General features: G+C 39.4%; 1 protein-coding gene across 1 annotated transcript in view; it reads left to right on the top strand.

Moving 5' to 3' along the window:
• DENND1B (DENN domain containing 1B) overlaps positions 1 to 25573 on the top strand; it is a 278172-nt gene that overhangs the window by 233678 nt on the left and 18921 nt on the right. Inside the window, exons 14-19 of the mRNA XM_056844351.1 lie at positions 6572 to 6673; positions 14039 to 14129; positions 16516 to 16556; positions 17778 to 17846; positions 20963 to 21019; positions 21860 to 21970. Of these exons, the coding sequence (XP_056700329.1) occupies positions 6572 to 6673; positions 14039 to 14129; positions 16516 to 16556; positions 17778 to 17846; positions 20963 to 21019; positions 21860 to 21970 (471 nt within the window). The remainder of the gene's footprint in view (positions 1 to 6571; positions 6674 to 14038; positions 14130 to 16515; positions 16557 to 17777; positions 17847 to 20962; positions 21020 to 21859; positions 21971 to 25573) is intronic.

The raw sequence follows: 25573 nt of genomic DNA, 5'->3' as shown, positions 1-25573 counted from the left end.
AAAATTAACCTTAGCTCATTGTATATCATATCCCAATTTTTTTTAGCTTTATCACAAAGCCACCAAACATGATGAAATGAGCCAACTTTATCCTGACATTTCCAGCAGTTTGGTGACATTGTACTGTACATTGCAGACAATTTTTTCGGTGTCAAATACCATCTGTAAATCATTTTGTAGATATTTTCCCTTATCGATTGGGAAAGAATCTTTTTCATGTCTCTTGACCAAAGTATTTCCCAACTTTTCAAGGAAATAGAGTGACCAATTGTTTGTGCCCAGGTAATCATTGTTGGCTTGATTCTTTCTTGTTCTGTATACAGCAACAATAAAAACGTATACATCCTAGAAATTAGATGATCAGTATTATCAAAACGTGTCTGTTGTAGAATTGATTTTTTTTAAAGAAATCCCTTTTTCATATCTTGGATGTATACAGATTGTACTTATTAATATTGAAGCCATGTTAGGTGGTCTTTAACCTCATCAAAATCCTTCAGGGCACATTTATTCTCTTCCCATTTTAAAAGATCTTGGTATATTATAAATTGTGATGGTCTTGACAGTCGCAAAGTTAACATTTCTTGAGAAGATATCCATAGTGGTGTCTTTGTCTCCAACAGATGTTTATATCTCAACCAGGTTTTTATCAGTGATGATCTGATAATATGGTGTTGGAAAGCCACATGTATTTTAGTTTTGTCATACCACAAATACCCATGCCACCCAAATCTATTGTCAAAGCCTTCCAAGTCCAGTAAATGTGCATTTTTCAAAGTTATCCAATCTTTTAACCATACCGTAGCTGAAGCTTCCGCATAAAGTTTAAAATTAGGAAGAGCAAAGCCACCTCTCTCTTTTGCATCTACCAAATATTTATATGCAATTCTTGGTTTTTTCCCTTGCCAAATAAAGTTCAACAGGTCTTTCCTCCATACATCAAAATATTTTGTTTGCGTGAGTATTGGTAAGTTCTGAAACAAAAACAACATCCTTGGCAAAATGTTCATTTGAGTTACAGCAATACGACCCAATAAAGAACTATTTTTATTTGACCACAATATCACATCTTTTTTAACTACTTCCCAAAGTTTAGAATAGTTATTAACCAATAAATCCTTGGTTTTATTTGTAATCCAAATTCCCAAGTATAGTACCCTACTCATTTTCGTCCAGTTAGAAATCTCCAAAAAAATCCTTCTGTTGTTCCTTATAAAGATTCTTAAATAGTATCTGAGTCTTATCTTGGTTTAACTTGAATCCAGAAACTTCACCATATTGTTTCAACAAAAGCAACAAATCTTTTATGGAACGATATGGGTCATCCAAAATAAATAACAGGTCATCAGCAAAGGCTCTTAGTTTATACTCATGTTTGTTTACTTTCAAACCACGAATAGCCTCCATATCACGTATTTTACTGCAGAGAGTTTCCAAAGTAAAAATAAACAATAAAGGCGACAAAGGACAACCTTGTCTTGTTCCTTTTTGTATCTCACAGTTAGCTGACATCGATTCATTTACTAGTATTTTAGCTTTTTGCACCTTGTAGATAACTTCTATTTCTGTTCGGAATTTATTTCCAAAATTCATCTTTTCCAAGACTTTTTTCATAAACTCCCAGGAAACCATAAACTCCCAGGAAACCATATCAAAAGCTTTCTCCGCATCCAAGAAAATGAAAGAAAGCCACTTTACGTTGTATATTTTGTTCGTAATAGTCTATTGCATCAAATAGTATTCTCAGGTTGTCCTTTATCTGCCTTCCAGGTACAAAACCCGCTTGATTTTCATATATCAAGGTTGTTATGATCTGCTTTAACCGGTTTGACAGTATTGAGGCATATATTTTATAATCCACATTCAATAGTGATATAGGCCTATAATTTGTAACTCTCTCTGTGTCCTTTCCAGCCTTAGGAATGAGTGATATAAACGCATGTGACCATGTCTCTGGGGCTTGACCTGTCTGCAATATAGAATTACATATCCTCAAAAGGGGGGTCTTTAAGTCTTCTTTAAACAATTTAAAAAACATAGCTGTAATACCATCTGGGCCAGGTGTTTTATCAATCTTTTGCCTAGATATAGCTTCTTCTAGTTCCGTAGTTGTAATTGAAGCATCAATCATGTCTCGCTGCTCTGAGGTTAACCTGTTAATATTTACTGTACTCAAAAAGGTTTCCATTTTCTTCTCCGGGATCAAATCCTTTTGGTACAATTTTGTATAAAATGATTCAAATTCTTTCTGTATAGCAGTAGTTGTAAAAACCGGCCCTTTCACTGTCTGTAGTTTATTTATTATTTGTTTTTGTCTAGAGTCCCTCAGTTGACTAGCAAGAAATTTTCCTGGTTCAAAATATATCTGCTTCGCGTACTTCGGATTTTTATCCATTTCTTCCATAACTAAATTTAATTGGTGTTTCACTACCTTTAACTTCCGGATTATTTCAAGTCTTTTGACATCATTTAATTCTTGAATTAATTGTTCTAATTTTTGTAGGTCCCATAGTATTTCATTGGTTTGTTGCAGCTGTTTTTTCTTCCAGGCAGTATTCTTTTGAATCATAAATCCCCTTAAAACAGCTTTGAAGGCATCCCAAACTATATTCAAATTAGTTTCTCCATCCATATTAATTTCAAAGTAGTCCTGTAGTAATTTGTGCAGTTCTTTTTGTATATTATCATCACGCAATAATCTATCATTTAATCTCCATCGAAATGCTTGTCTATTATTCCACTCAAAAGAGACCGGGTTATGGCCAGAAAATGTCTGTGGTAAAATATGTACCTTACAAAGTTGGGTAAATATTGATTTATTTGCCCAAATCATGTCAATTTGAGAGTGTGAGTTGTGTCTTGCGGAATAAAACGTATAGTCCTTCGCAGTTGTATTAATTGTTCTCCAGATGTCTTGTATTTTAAAATCCTCTGCCAGTTGGAAAATGGTTTTAGGTAAAGAACCCTCTTTATCATCTTTGGCCTTAGATTTTTTATCTAAAGCACAGTCTACTACTCCATTAAAGTCACCCATGAGCAATATTTGTTCTTGTGCATATTGTTGTAAAGTCTCATGTAATCGTTGGTAAAATTGTGCTTTGCCTTCATTTGGTGCATAGATCCCTACCACCAACGTTTTTTGGCCCAACACTTTAAGTCTGATCATCACAATTCTACCCTCCTCATCTTTATATACAAATTCAGGAGCTAAAGAGGGATGTGCATAGATGACTAATCCTTAGTCTTTGTATTTGCAGAGGCAATAAAAGCTTGCCCCAGAGAGTTCCTTTGAAGATATTTCTTATCTTTCCTTGCAATATGTGTTTCTTGCAAGCATATCAGGGGAAATCTTTGTTGTTGTAAAAATTTAAAAATCCGTCCCCTTTTCACTTTTTCATTAAGTCCATTCACATTCCACGAGACAACTTTAGCCATAGTGTCAGAGTTAAGATTTTAAAGTCCGCCTACTGCACCTTTTGAAGATTCCTCCTCGTCATCTTGGCTGGAGTCTTGGTGGTGTTCCAATGTAGATCCCAACAACTCTTTTTTATATTTCCTCATGAACTTCCCAACATCTTCTTTAGTTGTTATGGTAAATTTCACCTCCTTAAAGGTAAAAACTAGGCCTTGTGGTAACAACCACCTGTATTTAATTCCACTTTTTCTCAAAGTTGATGTAAAATCCTTGAACATTGCCCGTTTTGTCATTAGGTGTCTTGGAATGTCTTTTAATAAAATCAGTGGATTGCCTTCCAAAATTATTGGATCTTTATAGTGTTGTTGCATCATCATATCCTTCATCCTGACATCATAAAATGATATAATCACGTCTCTTGCTTTGGCTTTTTAAGTTCGGAGGCAAGGGCATCCTGTAAATTCTATTCACAGCATTGTCCAACTCTTGGTCATTTAGGTGGAATATCCCTGCTAATTCTTTTATAAGTGATTCTCTGGTGGCACCACAGTCTTCAGGTAAATTTCGTACGCGTAGGTTGGGTTCTCTGACTTTCATGTCCATCATTGCTAATTGGTCTTTCGTGGATTCCTCTTGTAACAGCATTTTGTCCGGTTGCCTATCATGCATTTCAATTTTTTTCTTAACTTCTTTATGCTCTTCAGTCATTTTCTTGAAGGAGGTATCCATTGCCTGCATATCTGTTTGGGGTGTTGTCATCTGGGTCTTCATCTCTTGAACTTCTTTTGTAACATTGTCCATTTTTCCAGCCAGCAGCTCAGTCTTTTCCATAAGTTTGATAAAGGTCTCAGTCTGTTTGGTCAAAAGGTCTTGCATTTTTTTTAACCAGCTTGTCTGATGCCATGTCTGTGGTTGGCTTAGCAGTTGCAGGGCTATGTAAAGAACCGGAACGTTGCCTTGGTACAGACATGCAAACTAGCAGGGCTTAAGTTAAATATAAATGCGGCTCCAGTCTCATTTAAATCCAGTAGTCCAAATAAACCAAGTTCTCCCACCTATTTCGGTCAGTTTATTTTGAAATTAGCTTTCAAAATGCAGTAGAAAACATAATTTTAAAAATCCATGTACCATAGAGTATCAGGACGCTCTAGGTCGGCTTCTAGGACAGGAAGTAGGAAGTAGGAAGTACCTCGGACTTTCTATCTCCTCCTCTCTGTGCCCACAGGGGTCGGATGTTTTAACCTGCTATACCGGGAAGAGCATTTCCGGTCCGTCAGCTTCGCTTTGCAGCCAGAATTCCTTGTCCACAGCCAGGAGCAGCTAACTCTATGTGATGTCGCAGTTAGTTTCTTTTCCTCTTAATCGCCATTGCAAAGAGGTGGGATTTCCTCCTTCTCTCCCGATTTTGCAACCATTTCATTGGAGGTTAGTACATCAATTACAGTACTTTTGTTTAGTCTAACTCCAAGTAATGTTTGGTAAGACTTTCTTGCCGCATTTTTATAGGAAAAAAAAGATTTTTCCAAATCCAAAGTCCATTAATCAAGTATTAAGGTGGGAGGTCAAGTTCTCAAGTGAATGTTAAGTTCATTAAAGGTAGATAGTTCAGCGAAGAGGTTCTTTGTACTCGCTAGGATTTCGAAAGTCGAGGCTTTTGTTGCTTTGATCTGTTTATATGATGGTAATGGGTAGGGGAGAGCGAAACCTATGCCAAAGAGACGGCGATGATATCCCCTTAGCCGGCAGCGACAACATCCGGACCTCCGGGAGTCTTAAAAAAGCACTCTCGGAGAGTTCGGGAGTCAAACCGCTCTTGATCGGCAGCAGGAGAGTTCCTGTTATCCCGTCCCACTTTTTAGGGAGCGGGGGGGCCCCTGGCGGGGCCCTTTTCAAGACGTTTCTTGGTTCTCCGTCGGGAGTACCGAGGAGAAGCTGCGTTTCGGCCAAACCAGCCTACCAGAAGTCGTTTCCATTCTTAATGCTATATACATTCCCTCACTTGTAGCAGTGGCGATAGTAGCATGGTCTATCTAAACAACCTTTTATCTTGTTGATTTCATTGGGAAATTTAATCACATGCTAAAAGCTCTGCAATTAAAATCAATAGAATTTGAACATGTATAACTTTGGCTACCTCAAGTTAAAATAACCTGTTTATCTAAACATCTTTGAAAACACTTAATTTGCATGAGTTGCAGATAAATACGGAGGTCCACAATGATTTTGCATGATCAAATCATCTGAATTGTTTTGAATTGGATCATTAGGGAAGGGGATTAATTATATTTCATCACAGAAGAGATTTCTTGAATCATATAGGGTAAAACCTATTATCATAAAGCTCTGGTTTATTCTTTTATTGTATATCTCTTTATCAATTATTATCAATTTATCTTTACAAGTTTTCAGAGCTTTTTCCAATAGACCAAAAAAGGTCGTACTTATAACAACATACTTGCCTCGGGGAGAGAGACTATTGAAAACCAGTAGTTCAGTAATTGTCTTTATATACCTTAAATGTGTGGTTAAGCACGTGAACATTGTTAGATGATTTTTTTAATCCACACAACTTAACAGATACAATGATATGTTTATACACATTACAAAGGCTTTGAAACCATACTAAAAATCCTTTGGGAAGTTTAGGTTTTCCTTAAGTTAAAAGCTAACAATTGTGTATAGATAAGAACCATAGCCAATCCGTTCTCAACACAAAATTACCTCTTCAGCTGTTTGTTTATTCTGCTTCCCATACTGGAGATTCAACAAACCCATGTGGTTTAAAGAATATTAATTGACATTATTAACATTGTAATTTGGTTATGTAGAAAATTATTGGCAAAAATAGATGGTAAAAGGATCACCTCTGGCTGCTCAAATAGGTTTCTAGATGAGAGTGGCATGGTGTAGCAGTTAGAGTGTTGGACTAAGATCTGAGAGACCCAGGTATGAATCCCCCCTCTGCTGTGCTAGCTCACTAAGTGACCATGTGCCAGTTGGTTTCTCTCAGTATAATCTATTTCACAAAGCTGTTGTAAGGATACAGTGGAGGAGAGGAGAGTGATGCAAACTACTTTGGGACCCATTGGGGAGGAAAATGGGGGTATACAGTATCTAAAATTACCTTTTTCATTCACCCTCTTTCTCTCAATTTAGGGAGAACCTGTCAGTTTCTGTGAAGAAAGCTTTGTCAAGCATCATTCCAGTGCTACAAAACAGTTCCTGGGAACTGCAGTGAATCTTCAACTTTTTAAACAGGTACCGTAGAGTTAGCGGCTTCTAGTTCCCTTCTAAAGTGCATTGGATATGCATGTTCAAGAACAGATATAATATATCATTCTGTGAAATATGTTTTGTTGCACATATCTGAATTTTTTTACGTGTGTAATCAAAGGCAAGAAAAAAATTATTTGTGTCTCTATCTTGTATTCAAAAGTCTCTTTTTAGTTGCTCTTTACTGAAAGAACAGAGGGCAAACCTGTGTTCATTAGCAAAATATTGCTAGCACTATTAAGTGGGGACCCTTGCGGGAACGAGGAAGGACCATTCACCAACAAAGGACTTGGCTGCTTGCTGCTGTTCAGTTTCAGATGCCCCATTAAAACTAGTATGGTGTAGCAGTTAGAGCTTCAGAGCAGGGTCTGCGAGACTCAGGTTCAAATCCCCATTTTTCTGTGAAAGCCCACTGGGTGATTATGGACCAGTCACATACTTTCAGCCTAACCAACCTCACAGGGTTGTTGTGGGGATAAAAAAGAAGAGAGGAGACTAATGTAAGCTGCTTTGGTGCCCACTGTGGAGAATGACTGTAGTTTTCCAAGACAGAGGCTGCAGGGTGGGAGTAGATGGAAAATTTAAGACAGATGGGCAGATAAAGGTAGGTTGGCTGTTGGGTGGGAAGGAGATAGGGTTGCCAACCCCAAGTTGGGAAATTCTAGGAGATTGAGGGGGTGGAGACTGGGGAAAGTGGGGTTTGAGGAGGGGAAGGACCTCTGAAGGGTATAATGCCATAGACTCCACCCTCCAAAGCAGCCAGTTCCTCCAGGAGAACTAGGGTTGCCAACCTCCAGGTGAGGGCTGGAAATCACCCAGAATGACAACTGATCTCCAGATGACAGAGATTGGTTCCCCTAAGGAGGTATTACTGTAGTTGGGAGATCTGTTGTTATTCCAGGAGAGCAGCTGCCACCACTGCTGCTGTGTGTGTGTGGGGGGGGAAGCAGGTTGGTGGCTGGGAGGGTGATGGGGGGCAGAAATAGAGTGATGAGGTGGGGGCAGAAAGAGAGAAAAAGTGATGGGGTGGGTGCAGAAAAAGAGAGAAAGTGACAGGCATAAAGAACAGAGTGTAAGGAAAGGAATGGCAGGAGGGAGAAAGAATGAGAGACTGAAAGAAGTAGGAGGAGAGGGGAGGAAGGAAAGGAATGGGAAAGCTGCTGGTCAGGTTTCTTGTAGGTTCCCACTTGTAGCCACAAAATGCAATCTATATTTGTTCTCTTAGGCAATAGGTCTCAATATTTAGCATTTGAGTAGCGGGGTTAAACATTCATGGAGGATGCTAGTTGGCATGATTTCGGAGGTATTACACTGGAAAAAAAATATACTGAAGGGTCAGTGACTTCTGATGTGCTTAATAAGAAGTTTTTTTGTCTTTCCATAAAATCATTTGTGAAAGATACATTATTCATTTTGTTCTCTTCCCCCCCCCCCATCTCAAATGTAATATTTGCAACTGTGTGAGCTGTGGGCTTCCTAGAGGCACCTGGTTGGCCACTGTGTGAACAGACTGCTCGACTTGATGGACCTTGGTCTGATCCAACAGGGCCTTTCTTATGTTCTTATGTCTGTCCTAGATACTGGAGCAGAAGTTTGACACAAAAGCCTGGTGTACTTCCAGCTTCCTGGCCTCAGGGGCCTGCCCCAGTTCTGCAGTGGACACAGCACTGTCAGTGTTTATTGTCAATCGCCATCCATTTCCTTGGAGCCTGTGAATGAATATTCTCCAAGACACCATAACACCCGGTCCTCTCCTCTGTGAAGGAAACTGACCCATTAAGGGTTTCACTTAAGGAACCTGCTTCTAGGGAGTGGTGAGAACAAAATAGTGTTAGATGAACATTGTGAACTAAACTACAAGACAAAAAGGCAAACAAATTTTTGATTAAAGCAATGAGCTTCTTAGGCATGGGAGGCTATCCTTAGTTAATCTGCTCTCTTTGAAGATATACTGCCATGGCAGATAAGTGAAATTCACAGGATAGTGGGTAACTTTCATTATGACAAGTTTCTGTCTCTGACATTTACTGGTTGATGTAGACATTTATGCCATGTAGGTGAAATATGGCCATTTCTAATTAGATAGTGTACTGTAGAAATAATACTATCTTGCAAGAGGCAAAGAAGAATTTTAAAAAATATTTCACTTTTATAGCCAATGTACTTCTGCTGCTTCAGTTTATATTTGGTATCATTCCTCTTCCTTATCCTCTGTCCAGCTGCTTCTTCTCCAAGAGTGCTTGTTTGTAATTGGTCTCCATTCAAGGTTGCTTGAATATTAAAAGGGCTGTCCTGAAAACTTTGCTGTAAATCCAGTGGAGAACATTTTTAGTAGAAAATAAATTATGTAAAAATATGTAAAAATAACCCAAAGGCCTATACCAGAACAGCAGATAGACACTAGCACAAAATAGCTTTCATTGTTATTGTTTTGGAAAACTCATGTCTTCCAAATACTTGACATTCATACAAAGTTATAGCACCAATGTACTAACTAAGACACAGGACACAATGAGTAGCCATGTTAGTCTGTCTAGAGCAGTAAAAAAGAGTAAGAATCCAACAGCTCCTTAAGGACTAACAACATTTCTAGCAGGGTATGTGTTTTCATGAGTCACAGCTCACTTCTTTAGATACCTTCTTCAGGTATATATTTGAAGAAGTAAGCTGTGACTCACGAAAGCCCACACCCTGCCAGAAATTTTGTTAGTCTTTAAGGTGCTACTGGACTCTTACTCTTTTCTACTAGGACACATAAGACTTTGGACAAGATTGGATGTTCTACACTAAAGGTTAAGCACCTGTGAACTCTCAGCTCCTCAGTTCTTTTAAAAGCCCACCTACATAGACATGGGAAGCATTTGCAAAAATGTATGCTTAGGAGAGGGGGAGAAGCAAAAGCATATCTTCATTTGCTCCAAAGCAAGGATCTCTCTCATTCTCACTCAGTGTCATGGAGTTCTTGTGAGCATAAAAATGAGGTAAGGAACCATGCATGCTGGAGGAAGGGCAGAATAAAGATCAGAGGAATTAAATATAAAAGTATACTAATAATATACCACAGGTGTAATTAACTCATCTGACCTGCTTAACTTGTATCACTGATACTCACTAGGTCACACACATGGGACAGCTGATGATGTTTTCTTGCTGGACTTCTGATATATAACTGCCAGGAACAGAATGAGGAACAGCTCCATATCTGTGCCCTTCAATTCAGACTTGCCTCAAAGGGCACTGCTTCAGAGCTAAGATGACACCATCTAGAAGTTAATGGAGCACACTTATGTACAAATTTGAAAGGAAAATTAAAGGTTGGATCCCTCTGATTGGTTTCCTAATAAGCAGTGCTTTCCTCCAGTGCAAGCGCCTTCCCCTGATGCAAGAGGGAAGATGCTGCCATTAGTGGAACAGATTCACAGGATCCAACATTCACAGGATGTAACATAACTGTGGAAGAATTATTTCTCATAGTTAGGGCCACTGAGCCAAATAAAATTTCTTTTTTATTATGTACTGCTCACCAGTTGTCCACTCCTGCATTTTACGCTGTTCAGTCTCTTAGGAAAAATCCACCACTATCGACAACACACTAGGGCTGTTCAACCCCCCCCCCCCCATTCTCAAAGTAGAATCTCCATTTGTATTAAAATCCTCTTTTAATTTAATCTTTCACAGAAAACAAACGCTTAACAGCTCACTTTCTGTCTGTGTAATTTTGTCTAAGGATGAGGCTATTCATAAATCATCTGTGGATGAATTCTTTAGCTTTCCCCAAACAGATAATATCTTGTGGTTCAAAGAAAGTTTTCTGCACAGTGGTAGCTAAAAGTGCTTTATCTCATTCCTGCTGTGAAATAATCCAGTGATCCCATACAGCAGTCTGACCATGAACCAAGCCCATTTGGAAAAGAGCCAGATTGAACTGAGTGGGAAGAGTGTTTGCTGAGAAGAAGAGGAAATAATCACCAATGATAGTACATGCTTTGCTGCTACTGCTATCTCTGCACACATGCACGCGCGCGCACACATATATATATTCACATACATATTATCTTCCATATTCATAGAGCAGTTTGTTTCATGTCATCAGTCTTTCCATTGACAAACATCAGATTGTCACTGACAGGTCTGTTTGGATAATCTGTGATAGTGTGTGACAGGCAGCCAAACAATTAATTTCTATTGGCTCCTGTGTACTGTGTCAGTGAACCATGATTTACTAGTAATTCATATTGGAAAAAGCACAGTCAGTCCAATGTTTTCTATGTTTATCTCATACTTGGGCTACCTAGCCCTAACAAAAACAGATGACGGCTTGAAAGCATTCTAAAAATGTCAGCGCCTGGAGTTGGGATGGGATATGGAAGTAGGGCTGTTGAAAAAAAAAGTCGGTAAAATTCGGATTCGGCAAAATTTGGCCCGTTTTGATTTGGGCCGTGCCGAAGTCCGAACTCCCCCGCTTCGGATCCCCGAAATTCGGGCGAGATCTGGAGTTTGGGGGAAAATTCGGGGGGGCCCCGCGCACCTTTGAGGGCTTCTCTGAAGGCGCGCGGGGGGGGGCTTGGAATAGATCTGTGCCTCCCGGCTGGGAGGCACAGATCTATTCCAAGCCCCCCCGTGTGCCTTCAGGGAAGCCCGTGAAGGTGCGGGGGGGGGGGCAGAGGGGTTTAAAGACCCCCCGCCCCTCTTCCCAGGACTCCCGGGAAGAGGGGGGATGGGTTGTCAAGCCCCTCTGCGCTGTCTGCGCAGGCAGGGCAGAGGGGTTTAAAGACCCCCCCACCCCTCTTCCCAGGACTCCCGGGAAGAGGGGGGATGGGTTGTCAAGCCCCTCTGCGCAGGCAGCCCAGAGCGGTTTAAAGACCTCCCGCCCCTCTTCCCGGGACTCCTGGGAAGTGGGACGGTGGGTTGTCAAGCCCCTCTGCGCTGTCTGCGCAGGCAGGGCAGAGGGGTTTAAAGACCCCCCACCCCTCTTCCCGGGACTTCCCTGAAGGCGCGCGGGGGGGGGGGCTTGGAATCGATCTGTGCCTCCCGGTCAGGAGGCGCAGATCTATTTAAAGGGCCTGAATTCACCAAATTTATTCGGGAACACCCCGAACTCGCCGAATTCGGCTCCCCGTTTTCCCCCCTTTTTTAGTTCAGTTCAATACAAACCAAAAAACCGCCGAATCGGGGGAAATTCGGCTGTTTTTCGGTTCGGGCCGAACCGAATCGACAGCCCTATATGGAAGACATTTAATTTTACTCTTTACTAAGGCAACTTAAGAGTTCTAACTAATATTGTTGTTTCTTTTGGGAGGCTGTATTATATTCTTTTCCATTGTATTTCTTAAGCAATGTCAGCATAGAGCTGCTGTCTCTTCTTTTATGTTGTGTGTAAACTTTATAGGAATGTTAAAGGCGTGAAGAAATATTATTTGTTTGTCAGAGAAAAAAAGGAACTATATACCTCTCTTCCTTTCCTACCGGTCCTAAACTTATTATATTGCTTTAAAACATAAGATATATAATTTATAACTCAGTTTATATAAAAAATTGTATAATTAGGCATATTAATGGAACATCATTATATCTAATTCCAAACCAGACCATAAAATGTGGATGAAAAAAAATCCACAGAATGGAGGCAGGGACAGACAGAAGTGATTTCTCTACAAACATGAAGGAATTCCCAGGTTCGGAGAAAAATCTGAAATCTAAAAACACCAAAACACTGGGGAATTTAAAACTCCCCAGAATTATAAAACAGTGCCTGCAGCTTTAAGTAAAGAATGCCCACTGAGATCTGGGGGGTTGCTAAGCAACCACAACAATATTGCCAATATTTCTGCAAACCTGGGAATTCCTTCAGTGTTACTCCTCTGAAGATGCCTGCCACAGCTGCTGGCGAAACGTCAGGAAAGAAAATACCAAGACCACGGTTACACAGCCCGGATAACCTACAAGAACCAACAAATCCCTTCTGTCTGTCCCTGCCTCCATGTTGCAGATTTTTTGATCCACACTCTATAGCCTTATGGACTTAAGCAGCCCATTTCTTCTTGCCTGGTTTGTTTCCATCCCTCTTTAACTGACGTTTAACTGCCCTCATAACTTTAATTTACCAAGCTGGATTGTTTTTTTCATTTAAAAAAAAACTAGTCCTGTGTTTCTGCATAGCCTCATGGGATGCAGGAACATCTTCCTCATCTCTGAGCGGCCCTGATTCATTGTCCTGCTGACAGACATTTGCCCATGAACTGTTCTTAGAACATGTTGGGAGCCTTTGAAGAAGTATTTAGATTTGAGTCCAGTAGCAACTTAGAGACCAACAAGATTTTCAGGGTATCAGGTTTCAAGAGTCAAAGCTCTAAGGGAACTTTGACTCCTGAAAGCTTATACCCCAAAATCTTGTTGATCCCTAATGTGCTACTGGACTCCAAACTAGCTGTTCTACTGCAGACATTGTTGCTTGGAAAAGATTAAGAATTTGCAAATATATTCTGGTAGAATATGTGCAAATGCTGCTCACATTTGAAGTCAAAAAGGGAAATTGCTCATATTCCCTGTGCATGCATTTCAGGCTGCCTGGAACTCTCCAAGGAGAGAACCCCAGGGTTTCTGATTGATATGCTTCATAGGAAAGATGAAGTCACACTGCTACACTTGCTATTGGTTTTTCTGTTAGCAACTCATGAAGCCACACTGAGTTTCAAACATGATGTGGCAATGCCGCTGTTCTTGTGTCATCATATTTCCCAAAACTGCATATTTTATATGAGTTTTACTGTTTGTAGATTAAACTGATACAGAAACATAGTGGTATGGTTATGATCTCCCTTTTCAGATGGACTAGTTACTTACAAAGCAAAAGCCTTTCCAATGCTCTGCTAACTTTGACCATAAACAAATATTAAGTTCTATGATCTGTTTGTTGTTTTACCAAAGGGAAGAAAATGGTGAACTTAAAACACCTCAAATAATAGAATATAACCCAAATGATCATGAATTTGCAGATTTCATTGACAGTGAGAAAGGTGAAGCTTGTTAATGTGGTATTGCTAGCACAAAGTTCCTTCGCAATTGGAATGTGTGTGGAATATCACTGTAGATCTGTAATTGCATTTGGCATGTGAGTTGGCCATCTTGTAGTTAGGATGTGCTCATGTTGAGCTTGAAATGAGGGACAGAAAGAGCGTGGAGACAACTCAAAGAGTGAATGTGACAACACAGATTTTGGAACATTGTTCAAATACTAATGGGGCTTTGCTGTACTTCTGTCATTTTTTTGTAGCACGCAGTAAATTAGGAAGTTAAAAAATGTGAATTCCTAACAAAGACATCACAGCTTTGATAACTTTTTTATTGCAGTTTATTGAAGGTCGGCTTGCAAAGCTGAATGCAGGGAAAGGGTTCTCCGATCTGTTTGAAGAAGAAATCTCTTCAGGTGGCTTCCGTGGAGGTATAGGTTTGCTTTGGTGCTATTTGGCTGCTTTCATTCTTCCTTCATTCACAGAAACTTATACAGTCATTTTCCAGTTTGACAGTGATTCTTGTGGAAAGTTCTCTGGTTATATCTCATTGGCTGATTAAACTGTTGCTAGGTGTACAAAATGGACACCATATTGTTCAAAATGCTAAAGTAGTGGCGCAAGTTATTTTATTGGGCAAACTTCAGTTGGTGAATTTTCTCACAAAATGCTGTCAGTTGATCAGACCCATTTAAAACATGTGATATAAAATAAGGCTCGATGCTTTTACAGACTGTGTGTCATGGAAATTGTTTCATCCTCAGAAGTAAGCTGGAGGAACCGTTTGAGCTTGATTGGTGATCCCCCTTTGCATTTTAAATTAGTCAGTTTTTCCCACCTTTGAGTTATTCTTTTCTCTTTATGAGCAAATGGGTTTTTTGGCAAACAAGTTCACCCCACAAATTATTTATGCAAATAGGTAAGGGAGCATATTCTGCAATAAAGTGATTGGTATAGTGGCCAATGAGAGCCACTATACTAGTGGTTAGTGTTGGTTTAGGACTGGGCCAGTGAGAGCCACTATATTAGTGCTTAGTGTTGGATTAAGACTGGGGAGCTTACGTTCAAATCCCTATTCAGCCATGAAACTCCCCGGGTGACCTTCTCAACCTGATTTATTCTACAGAATCGTTGTGGGAGTAAAATGGAATAGAAGAGAACCATGTGTCTCCTTGGGAGAAGGGCAAGATAAAAATGAAATTGCTTAGTTTCAGAAATCCCTATGGCATGATAGGCAGGGGCCATGCACCATATAAATACAGAAGCTGGCACGTATCTTGTGAAGGAGAACCTGCGGTTTTAGAAAGTGAAATGAAAGCTGCACTCAAAGCAATTGGGAGAAACAAATCACCAGGAGCAGATGGAATATCAGTAGAGCTATATTAAATAACTGCCAGCTCTCCTGATCTGATATTTGGTGCACTTTCATGAATTAGGTGGTCCCCAGCAAGTCCACTGTTTTCTTAGCCCCAGTCTGGTATCATATTTAGTCTTAGAATCATGTCTCAAAATTATGTGCTTAGCTTCAAGGGCAATAACACGCCACTTTAAATGAAAGTGTTCCGCTGCCAGAAACAAATTCCAACCTTGGGTTTTTGGGTTACTTTTTGAAATTATCCAGTTGGTCCTTAAGGAAAAACTGCACATGACAGAGGCAGACCTGTGTCTTCATAAGTGGGTTGCCACTGAGCAAGCAGGGACTGTATGAGGTGATTTCAAGCAGCCAAACAGTTGGTGTGAACCATTCTACTGCTTGGCAACTGTACTCTCAAATCACTTTTTCCCTAGCAGCGCTCTGCAACCAAAAATTAGCTGGGTTCAGCACCTCTTCCCACCTATCACTTCTAGACTGGAAATTGTCCTCCCATCCTATTTTGTAGGTGTTTTGGGTGACTCATATTTGCCACGTGTCTGCCGCCATCCTGAATCGTTCCAACCTTAGAAGTGGTCTAAGAGCTGAGTTCTGTTAATTCTTTGGCTTTGCCCCAGCAAAAGCAAGTCAACAGAATTTCCTCCTAGCTCTAGACATCAGATTTATTGCTGAGCTTAAGAGGATTTTGGAACTCCTGGTGTTGCAAAGGAACATTGGCGTACGCTCTGGAAAACTTGTGCATTCTCATGTTTGCAAGTTCAAGTCATTGGTGTAGACCTTTCCATTGCAGCAACTGTCCTTGTTATTGACATTATTTTTATATTTGTGTTATTGTTTACAATTCACTCTTAAAACCTGAAGCTAGAAGTCCTTACATGTTTAGCTAAAATTCTTGGGAAACAAAGCTACTTCTCCTGAGCAATCAAATTTTAATTTGACCACTGTGAGCTGTTTAGTAAAGTAATAGCACCTACTGAATATATATCTGTTTGTAGTTCTCCCAGTTTCCTTGTCTGTTTTACCTACAGAGGTGGTGGCTACTGTAGATAGCGCGGGGGGGGGGGGGGGCGGGATGAGTTATTATGCAATAAATTATTATTATGCCTGATAGATTGTTTATTTACGGCCCTTGGTATGCCTGTTTTATACCAGTATCATAAAACGTTAAAGAATTCTGAAATTAAAAATATAGTTCAAATATTTAAAAAGTTTTCAGTGTGTTTCATATCTGGAGTACATTTCTTCAGGGAAGGCAATACAGTGTAAAATATTCCTAGAAATTAAAAAAACAAAACCTGTCAAAGGTTAACATGTTACAATTTGGCATACCCTTGAACCTTTTAAATTCACTAGATATTACACAGTCCTGACTTTTTGAACTGTGGGTGGTTTTTACAGACCTTTTAAAGTGTGTTCAATTTTCCCGTTTACTCCTTACATTTTAGGAAACTCAAAATCATATCACCAGTGGATGTATACAGTTAAGGTATGAAACTTTATATTGGCAGAAAGTATTTTGTTTCACTGGAATACATTGCTAATAGCAGAATGGGCTCATGGTATCCAACCAACTCTCTTAATATAAATATTACTAATATCGATTCTGATTTTTGTACAGTTTTCATGAGTTAACACTGCTAATAATTAACAAACTTGATGGGTAGGATTCAAGACATCAAATTTTTAGGAGAATAATATTAGTAGAATATTATAAAATACAACAAAAGGGAAAATATATCATTATACCAGAGCAAATAGCTGTTTTAATTTAAGATAAATTAAGTTGCACTATTAATGGGCCATGTCAACTCAAAGTGCTTTTATTTCATACTTCTCAGTTTCAGTTTATTCCATAACTGAATGAAAATGTATCATTGCTCTGTAAACATCCTTTTTTAAGTGTTGAAGATAGGGATGAGTGTGCAATTAAAAAACAAAATAAAGGCTACCCCTCACTGTTAGAGAGGCAAGGTATCTTTAATATTTTCATTCCAAATTACACTAATTTACCAGAAATAGGCCTACGCTTATTTTTGACTTTGTAGCTTTGCTGGAGAACACTTTAAAAAACTGAGGGGTGTTTGTAGGAAAGAATTGGTTGACAGAGGGAAGGGTTACTTACTGTTCTCCCTTCTGCCAATTACCCCAAACCCCAAGATAGATATGCAGAGCTGGGAATCCATGTTTCCCTTATAATACCGAGTTTGACCCCTGATAAGGGGTGTCATTGTGATGTACAATGGTATCTGTATTCCAGTACAAAATGCATCTGTGGCTTCCATGTATTAACATTATGTGATTATGTAGTAGCTTGCAGGGAAAAAGTTTAGGCAAGTACAAAACAGATACGAGAGTAGGCGCACAATGAACTTTGTGTAAGCCTCTCTTGTGCAAATTCCATTCATCTAAAGGGGGCATATGAAGGAGAACTTCCTGGTGGACGGTGCCCTATATGATTACATTAAAGTTCATTGATAAAAGTGTCAAGTATATAAATGACATATTATAACCCTTGGGCAGCAGCAGACAAAATGCAGCTGTGGAAGCCTTCCAAGTGGAGTATAAGAGGGTTAGGGATTCTCCCCCCCTCCCCATTTCAAATAAGGGTGTTATTTTTTTTGTAGAACCTGAATGTTATACTTCTGCTGAACACAGGATTAATACATGTTTTGAAGATTTCAAAACATCTGTGTATTCTATGTTTCAGAAAGGAGGTGCTCTGATCAACACAGCAATGACTAAAGCTAGCCCAGCTATGAAAACAGCATACCAATATGTAAGATCTCTCCCTGTTCCATTTCATTTTTACATAAATATTGTATAAGCAAGTCCATGCTTTGTTTTCATCCAACATAGCAAAATAATATATTTGATGTATTTGTTTCCAAAATAATATTGTGTATACTAAGATTTAGTTTGGAGGAAGTGGTCTGCAAACCCTACACGATCCTTTGCTTATACCATGTCGACTCAATTCCATTAAAGGATACTTATTATTAGGTTGTGTTGTTGTGAATAATGCCATAACACACCTCACCCTTTCGCACCACACCAGAGGATCCAGCCAATCCATTTCCCAGGAAGGCTGGGGCACAAGGTGGAGGGTTGAAGGGAACCTTAGGGGTTCTACCCATCTTCATGGTTTATACTATACTGGAGTTCATACTAAACTGAAGGCTGTTTTGTCAGGTTCTGTGAGAGAGTTATTTCATTTGAATATTCCTTCAAAAAACAACCCAATTTTTTAGAGTTCAGTGGCAAGGAAGCTCAGTCACTGTCTCCTAATTACCTGTCTTAATCACAGCTTCTTCCAGATTCATAACAAGTGCCATTTTGCATCTCTAAGAAAAGGTTAAGACCCTCCTCCTTGGCCTCTTGCCTGACATTGGGCTTCCCTTTCACTTTAATGCTACTGTCCGTTATAGACTTTCACACCAATACTTTCCTTGCATCTTGGTAATATCTTACCCTTCAAGCATTGTGGTGAATTCCCACTGTATTGTTCAGGCTATTCCAGGTATTGGCTACAATGGTTGTCTGGTTTCTAGGCTCAAAAGTGGCTATTTCTTTGTCTCTCATACATGGTGCTGGGTCCTTCCATCAGTTCATGGATAATTAAGATACTGCTGCTATGGCCTTAAGCCACTAGCTCAGAGAAGAGGTTGGGGCCCTATTTGGAGTTTCATTGGTGGCAATAGGGAAGATTTCTGTATGTGTTTAAGTCAAGTTGCAAAAAAGTAGTGCATTTTGAGAGCATTACTTGTGGCAATTTTTTACTCTCGTAACTATAATATTGTTATAACTGAAGTGTTACATGCACAACTGGCGCACAAGCCCTGTTTGTTTCCTTATAAACAGTAAAGGTGTAAATCTGTTTAGGATTGCAATGTTAGTGTAGGAAAAATGTCCCATGTAAAGCAACCCTTAAGTTAAGCGAGATACATAGGAGACTTCTTTGTGTGAAAGATGTTCTCCCAAACCACAGCCTTCCTTTGAGGCTCCAGTTATCAATAAATAAATCAGTTCCTTAATCTCCTTTTAAAAGAGAATTTTTAATTGTACATCAGTTCAAAATCACACTGAACTCATGAAGAAAAATAATCCAGGTAAATACATTAAAGGGACTGTATATTCGTGTGCTCATTTATTATTTAAATACAGTTCATTAACAGGTTGGTGGAAAATTATTATTCTCTCTCCTCTCTTTACTAGATTTTCCTCCCACAGTATTTGCCAATTAATCCTGAATTTTTCAGTACTGAATATGTGTATTCCTGTACCAAGACTAAATCTAATTTCCTTTAGAATTCTAGGCACAGTTAGGGTCTATGTGTTACACAAAGGTTTGCAACAATGGTAGAACTGTGAAAAATGTCATGGCTGACCTACTATCTGTACTGTACTGCATTGCTTTCATTTTAATTTGTACCTAGATTGGCTCCCATTTCATTGAAGGCATTGCAGCCCAGACAGACAGCAAATGCAGTCAGATATGCATTCAGATATGCACCTAAGCTTTTCTGCATTGCTTTAGTTTTTCTTGAGAAGCCCATCTAACCACCAGTCTTTTAAACATCCAAATCCTCTAAGCTATAAAGGAACAATTCACCCATGTAGTATCTATGAAGCTCTTGGTGGACTCTTCTTGTCGAGTGGCCTCATGGAGCTCACAAAGAAAATGACCCACATGTCACCCCCAAAGAGCTTGAAATACAGCTCCCACCAGACAGAAAAGGCCCGGCAGGGCCATGTTAACTGATGCTAAGAGAGAGATGCTTGCTTAACCTCAGCCTACACACTGCCCACCTGTTCCTTTAAACTTTAAATGGGAAGTGCTCTCACAGCTTATGGGGGACTCCTGAGGGAGGGAGATAAATCAGACTAGAAGGAAATACACTTCATTGGGCCCCAGGCCAAATGTAATCACGTGGCAGGTCTTTTATCTGCATCCATTTATGTAGGTAACAATTTATCTGAATCCATGTTGGCATCTAACAGAAATGAATTTTGAGAAAAGCAAGAACAAGTTAACATTTTCTTTGCAAAAACATATGTCATCTGGCAAACTCAAATGCAGTTATTTGGCCGATAGAATGGTTACGTGATCTCTAAACCAAGGAAGACTGTAACTCTCATTTTTGTGCATTGACTGGAATGAAAATTGGCTGACTATTTATATGTATGTCACTTCCAACTCATGGTGACCCTATGAATCAGTGTCTTCCAAAACATCCTGTCTTTAACAGCCTTGCTCAGGTCTTGCAAAATGAGGCTGTGGCTTCCTTTATAGAGTCAGTCCATCTCATGTTGGGTCTTATCCTGCTGCCTTCAGCTTCCCTGGCATTATTGTCTTTTCCAGTGATTCTTGCCTTCTCATAATGTGGTGCAATGAAATGTCAATCTAATTATCATATACATTTGGATAACCAGTGCTGGGCAGTATTTCTCCCTATGATGGCGCTGGATGGTAACATCAGTGCCCTAACCTTGCTCCCATTCAACATGTCGTTCAACATGCCATAGTGGCTGCACATATTTGATTAGCTCTAACTTTGCAGCTCAAGTTAATATTTTTGTGACCCATTCAACATGTGGCTGCCCTAGTCTTTGTTTCTACTAATGTACCTTTTCACATATAAAAATATTAAGGAAATATTGGTTTAATTAGTATATTTTTCATAACATGGATATGCATATGCCAAGATCCAACTTTTAATACATTCAAACCTTATTAGCAATCATGTGTGAAATTAACAAAGGAAGTAATTTCCCTTCATTATATCACATAATGTGAGAGGTTTAATTTTTAATTAAATTTCACCTCATATCATGCAGTCTTCAAGACACTGTGTTGTAAAGCCAGTTAATCTTTCTCCTCCCCACCTCTACTAGGCAAAAAGTCATGCAAAACAAGGAATAAAGGAGGTGAGGAGTAAGTTGAAAAACAAGGTATGTAATAGAATTTGTACTTTCTTACCTTGTTTCTTTCTTCAGTTTGAAGCACATACCTTACAGATCCCACGAGATTTGTGTTTTTAATGACTTTTGAAATATGCTTAGCCCTTTGTTCAATGATACATTTTTTATAACGAGCCCTCTGGCAACTCTCTGTCATTCTATGCATCCGCTTGAATAATCTCTTTATTGTTTGCATATTTTATCATGGAAAAACAGAGGTCTTCAAAGATACATTAACAGGATGTATGTTTTCATAAAGCTGATTGCTTTGATATCACAATTGAAGCCTTTGCTTCAAGCTGAGAATTTAAGGCAAACGAGTTTTACCGGCAAAATGTAATTCAGAAGGTGTAGTTGTCTGTTTAGGTTTCCTGAGATCTGTAAATGGTGGCAGTGTTTTAGTGTGCTAAATTTTCTTTAACTTTCAAGGTTAGCAGTATAAAAGTATTGAGGGCATGTCATCAATGTTGTTTGTTTATTTGGTTGGGTTTTTTTATTTGTCCACCGCCGATATTCTTTTGAAAATACAGAGTAGTTTTAATATAGTCTGTTTCCCCTGTCAAGTGTCAATGCTTAATATATGCATTGGAATGCAATTGATTCACTTGAAAGCCTCACGCTCTTTAAAAGTTGTTCTTTGGCAGCTATTACACTTTGCTACAAACTTAAATTTATTTTGGATAACAGAAATTTTTAACGATTCAATTTCTTTAGAATTACAGAAATTTTTTATTGATTGCTCCCCCCCCCATTCCAGTAAAATACTTTTACTGCTCTGCATGTACATGTATGTGTGCACACAAGGTTTTTTAATCATATTTTATTCTGCAGGAAACCGATGATGAGTATGGAACTTGCAGTTCAGGTTTGGTGCAATACAGTCAAATCTACACAGTGCACAATTCAAAAAGACTTAATACAGAAAAGCAAAGACTTGCACGGGTAAGAACGGCCCACAGAATGTTCCTGATACAAAATATCCCCCCCAAAAAATCTACCTCTAGGAAGATAATCATGAAATATACAATTTTTCCTCTTTGCTCAGGACCAAGGACATAAAATGTTGTTAAAAAAATAAATTGTGTGTGTAATATACTTTGGTTGGGATAAGAAAGAATCACTTCTGGTCCATTCAAGGATACTTAAGAGGCCGTAGGGATGGCAAATTTAGAGGGGAATCGTAGAATTTTATTTGTTTATATTCACCTCCTCCCTGGATCTCGCTGTGATTTTGTAATTTAAAAAACCACATAAAGTCCGGATCATTAAAAAAAACCCTACTGGTGAATATTGTTTACGTTCATGCTAATGTTAAGTATTTACTGCCACATTCTAATTATTTGTGTGGAAGTGTTGATGAAAAAGGTGCTGTAAAGGTTACAGAATTATAAGCCATGTATATGTGTTAGATTCGTGTTCCTCTACCCTCATTACATACTCAGTCTCATAAAAACTGTACTTTCAGAATAAATATGAGTATTACAGAAAGGATGCACAAAAGTAAATTAATGTTAATATAGTTGCTCATGCTAAAATGTAATTTTACTGCCTTAACTAGAGCAATATCACTAAGTTCATCCTATTGTGATTAGCAGTAATAGATTGGCTAACCAGTTTGCCCTGCGCTGTTGTCTTTTAATCATTATTGTTCCCTGAAAAAGATGGAATAGTTCTAATCCATGATAGTAGTGCCTTGATTTCCAGGATCCATTTCCATACTAGAAATTACTTCTTGTATGTTGGGAATGCATGCTGAGTGTGTGTCTGTTTAATCCATGTATTAGTTAAAGGGAATTTTCAAAAATTGGTGACTATTAACATTCACATATGCTAATCACAGATTAATGATACAAATGCTGGAAAAATAGGCACTTTTTGGACATTTAAACGTGAACATTGGCAATCACATTTAACTGAATTTCCACACACACTGTAAAATATGCATACAAGTAGCAAAGGTGTATCTGGCACCCATCTGGGAAGGTTACAACTGATTTTCATTCGTACTGATTGATTGGTCAAGATGCTTCCACTATAAGGGGATTTGCACATACCAATTCTGTGTACACAGACCTGCACTTCATCTTACTGCATGCATGCCAAAAAACCCCAAAAACTCCACATTTAGAGATCCTCCTTCATGGTGCTTTAATTGTGGGATGCACTTCCAAGTGAACATGTGGGTGCAGATTGACAGGTCAGGTAGTGCACATTATCTAACATGTTCCCTGGTATCCAGCATAGTGTGTACATTTCCACCCATCTCTTAATACAGGCAGGAATATATGCAGACCAAGGCACGTTACTGAGTGTATTTACAGTTCAATTCAATCACAGGTTTTCTTTGTGCACTTGAAGGACAAGTTATTGTTAGTTAAATGAAGTGCATATTCATGTAAATTTTCCTTTCCCATTAAAAGCGATTTAGTGAATGACAGCTGTCTATTTACTCATTCATTGGGAGCCATGCTATCCTCTTTGCAGCTATCCCCCATCCCCGATAGTTATGAAGCCAACCTATTTGAAGAGTTGGCTTTATAAAACTGGATAAAAACAAAGTAATCTTCATTCTTGCAGATCACATTTATACTATTGTTTTTGACATCATCATTAGTAGTATTGCTTTTGCTAGAGCAGAATATGAATAAGCTTCAACAGCAAATAACAGCTTTTATTCCAGTCCACTAATTAGTCCTTTTCTGGTGACAAACTGTATAAATGAAGAGTTAGGGTAGTCCAGTAACGGCATCTGATGATGTGTACTCTGACCCATGAGAGCATATGCCATTAACATTTGTCATTCTTTAAGATGTTGCAGAAGACTTGGTGGTTCTTGCCTTAGCAGGCCAACATGGGTATTCCTCAGTATACTGTGGCAGCTAGTGAAGCAGGTTGGCAATAGAAACTGTTGGCCATTGCGCTGGTGAAGAGAATTCCCAGCCTTACCAGAAACTGAGGCTGGACAGTAGTGGACCCAGGGGTACCTCAGCTAGTACCGTGCCAATGGGGCCAACTAGGCATGGAGCAATCAGTTGCTTGAACGGTATTGACTCCACTACTGTGCTGCATTTGTTTCTGGTAAATGTCTTGTTTCCTCTGAGTTGTTACATAGTGACAACAATAGTTTCTACTTCCATACTTCTTCATTGGATGCCAGTGGTCTTATATATGTAAAATTAGGAACCTCGGTTTGGATCCAACTAACTTTTCAACTTGGTGAAAAAAGGAGGAGATGTCACCTTTGACTATCTAAAAAGGCTATGCTTTGTTACACCAAACAGAGGGGTCTCCTTTTATTGGGGGAAATTAGCTAGAAGACTGGTAGAGCTTTGCGAGAGATTGGCGTGGGAATATTTGAACCTATTTTTACGCAGATGAGCGCATCCGTGGAAAAGATTCCCAATAAAGAAACTTTTATAAATTTTAAGAGTTTTATTAAAAATAATCAAATTTGTATACACGCTCACAGAAAAACACAAATCCCGATACATACAGAACTAGGAAAATAAAGGTAGGAGGGGACGGACACAAGGATTAGAGGTTCTCAGGGGAAAGTATATTTACTGATCAGGGAGGGAGGTCCAGAGAGAGGCAGCTGCGTGGAGCGAGTAATGACCAGCATTTCTCGTAAGGAAAGCGAAGGAAAACTGTACATGTAAGTACAGGGCTCACGTTTTTGATCCAAGAAAAAACACTCGCAATTTGCCATGGTGAACGGGGAGATATTTATACCCCAAAGAGGAGTTGAAGGTATGGTTTCACTATGCCTGGCAATGTCTGGTAATAGCCTATCATTGCCAGCAGACAAAAGGTCTGATTGCTCTTGATGAGTTTAGGAGTTTTAGTTTGAAAAGATAGGAGATCAGGCAGGGTCAGAAATAATGCCTAGGTACTTAGGGCTGAGTATTGGCTGAGTATTGGCTATAGATTTCCAGATGAGAGCAAGGTCTGGGAAACTATCTGTCAGGGGAAGGAGAGGGTGAATTAGAGGGACTGGCTAGCAACTTGATGAGTTTGTGTCCATCCCGATTCTCTGAATGGAGTCCTGTGTCTGATGAGATTACTGAGGTGTGCCTTATCTGCTGCAGGAGAGTGCTGAACAAATGCTGAAGAAGTCTGGCTTTTGTCCTTTTGTTTCCAGGTTACACCCAGTGTCCTCTCAAGGGGAAATAGGCAAACAAGCCTGAACTTGTCCAGTTGGCTCTGTAGCTTGGCACACAAGATGGATGCCAGGAGACCCCTTTTTTCTCTGGCTGTACATCCCTGCACACTTGCTCCAGTCCTGAACACTTGCCTAGTGTGCCAGTGTTCTGTGGCAACACTGTGCCATGCAGGAATTTTTACCCAGGGCCAGCATGGCTGTTGCTGCCTTGGTACAAAGAAGCCTTGGGCTGTCAGGTGGGCACAACAGCTTGGTATCATGAGGCCTGCATGGGAAAAGCCACGTGAGAGAGGGGTTCTAGTAAGGAGGAAAATTTGGCAAGATTGACTAGAAAAAATGGGGGGGGGATCCAACCGACAGTGTGCTACTGCAGTCAGTATGTT

The sequence above is a fragment of the Euleptes europaea genome, chromosome 2 (assembly GCF_029931775.1).
Source record: "Euleptes europaea isolate rEulEur1 chromosome 2, rEulEur1.hap1, whole genome shotgun sequence".
In the NCBI taxonomy this organism is placed as follows: Eukaryota; Metazoa; Chordata; class Lepidosauria; order Squamata; family Sphaerodactylidae; genus Euleptes; species Euleptes europaea.
Note: the sequence above shows the minus strand (reverse complement) of the source record. Positions and strands in the feature narration are given on the sequence as shown.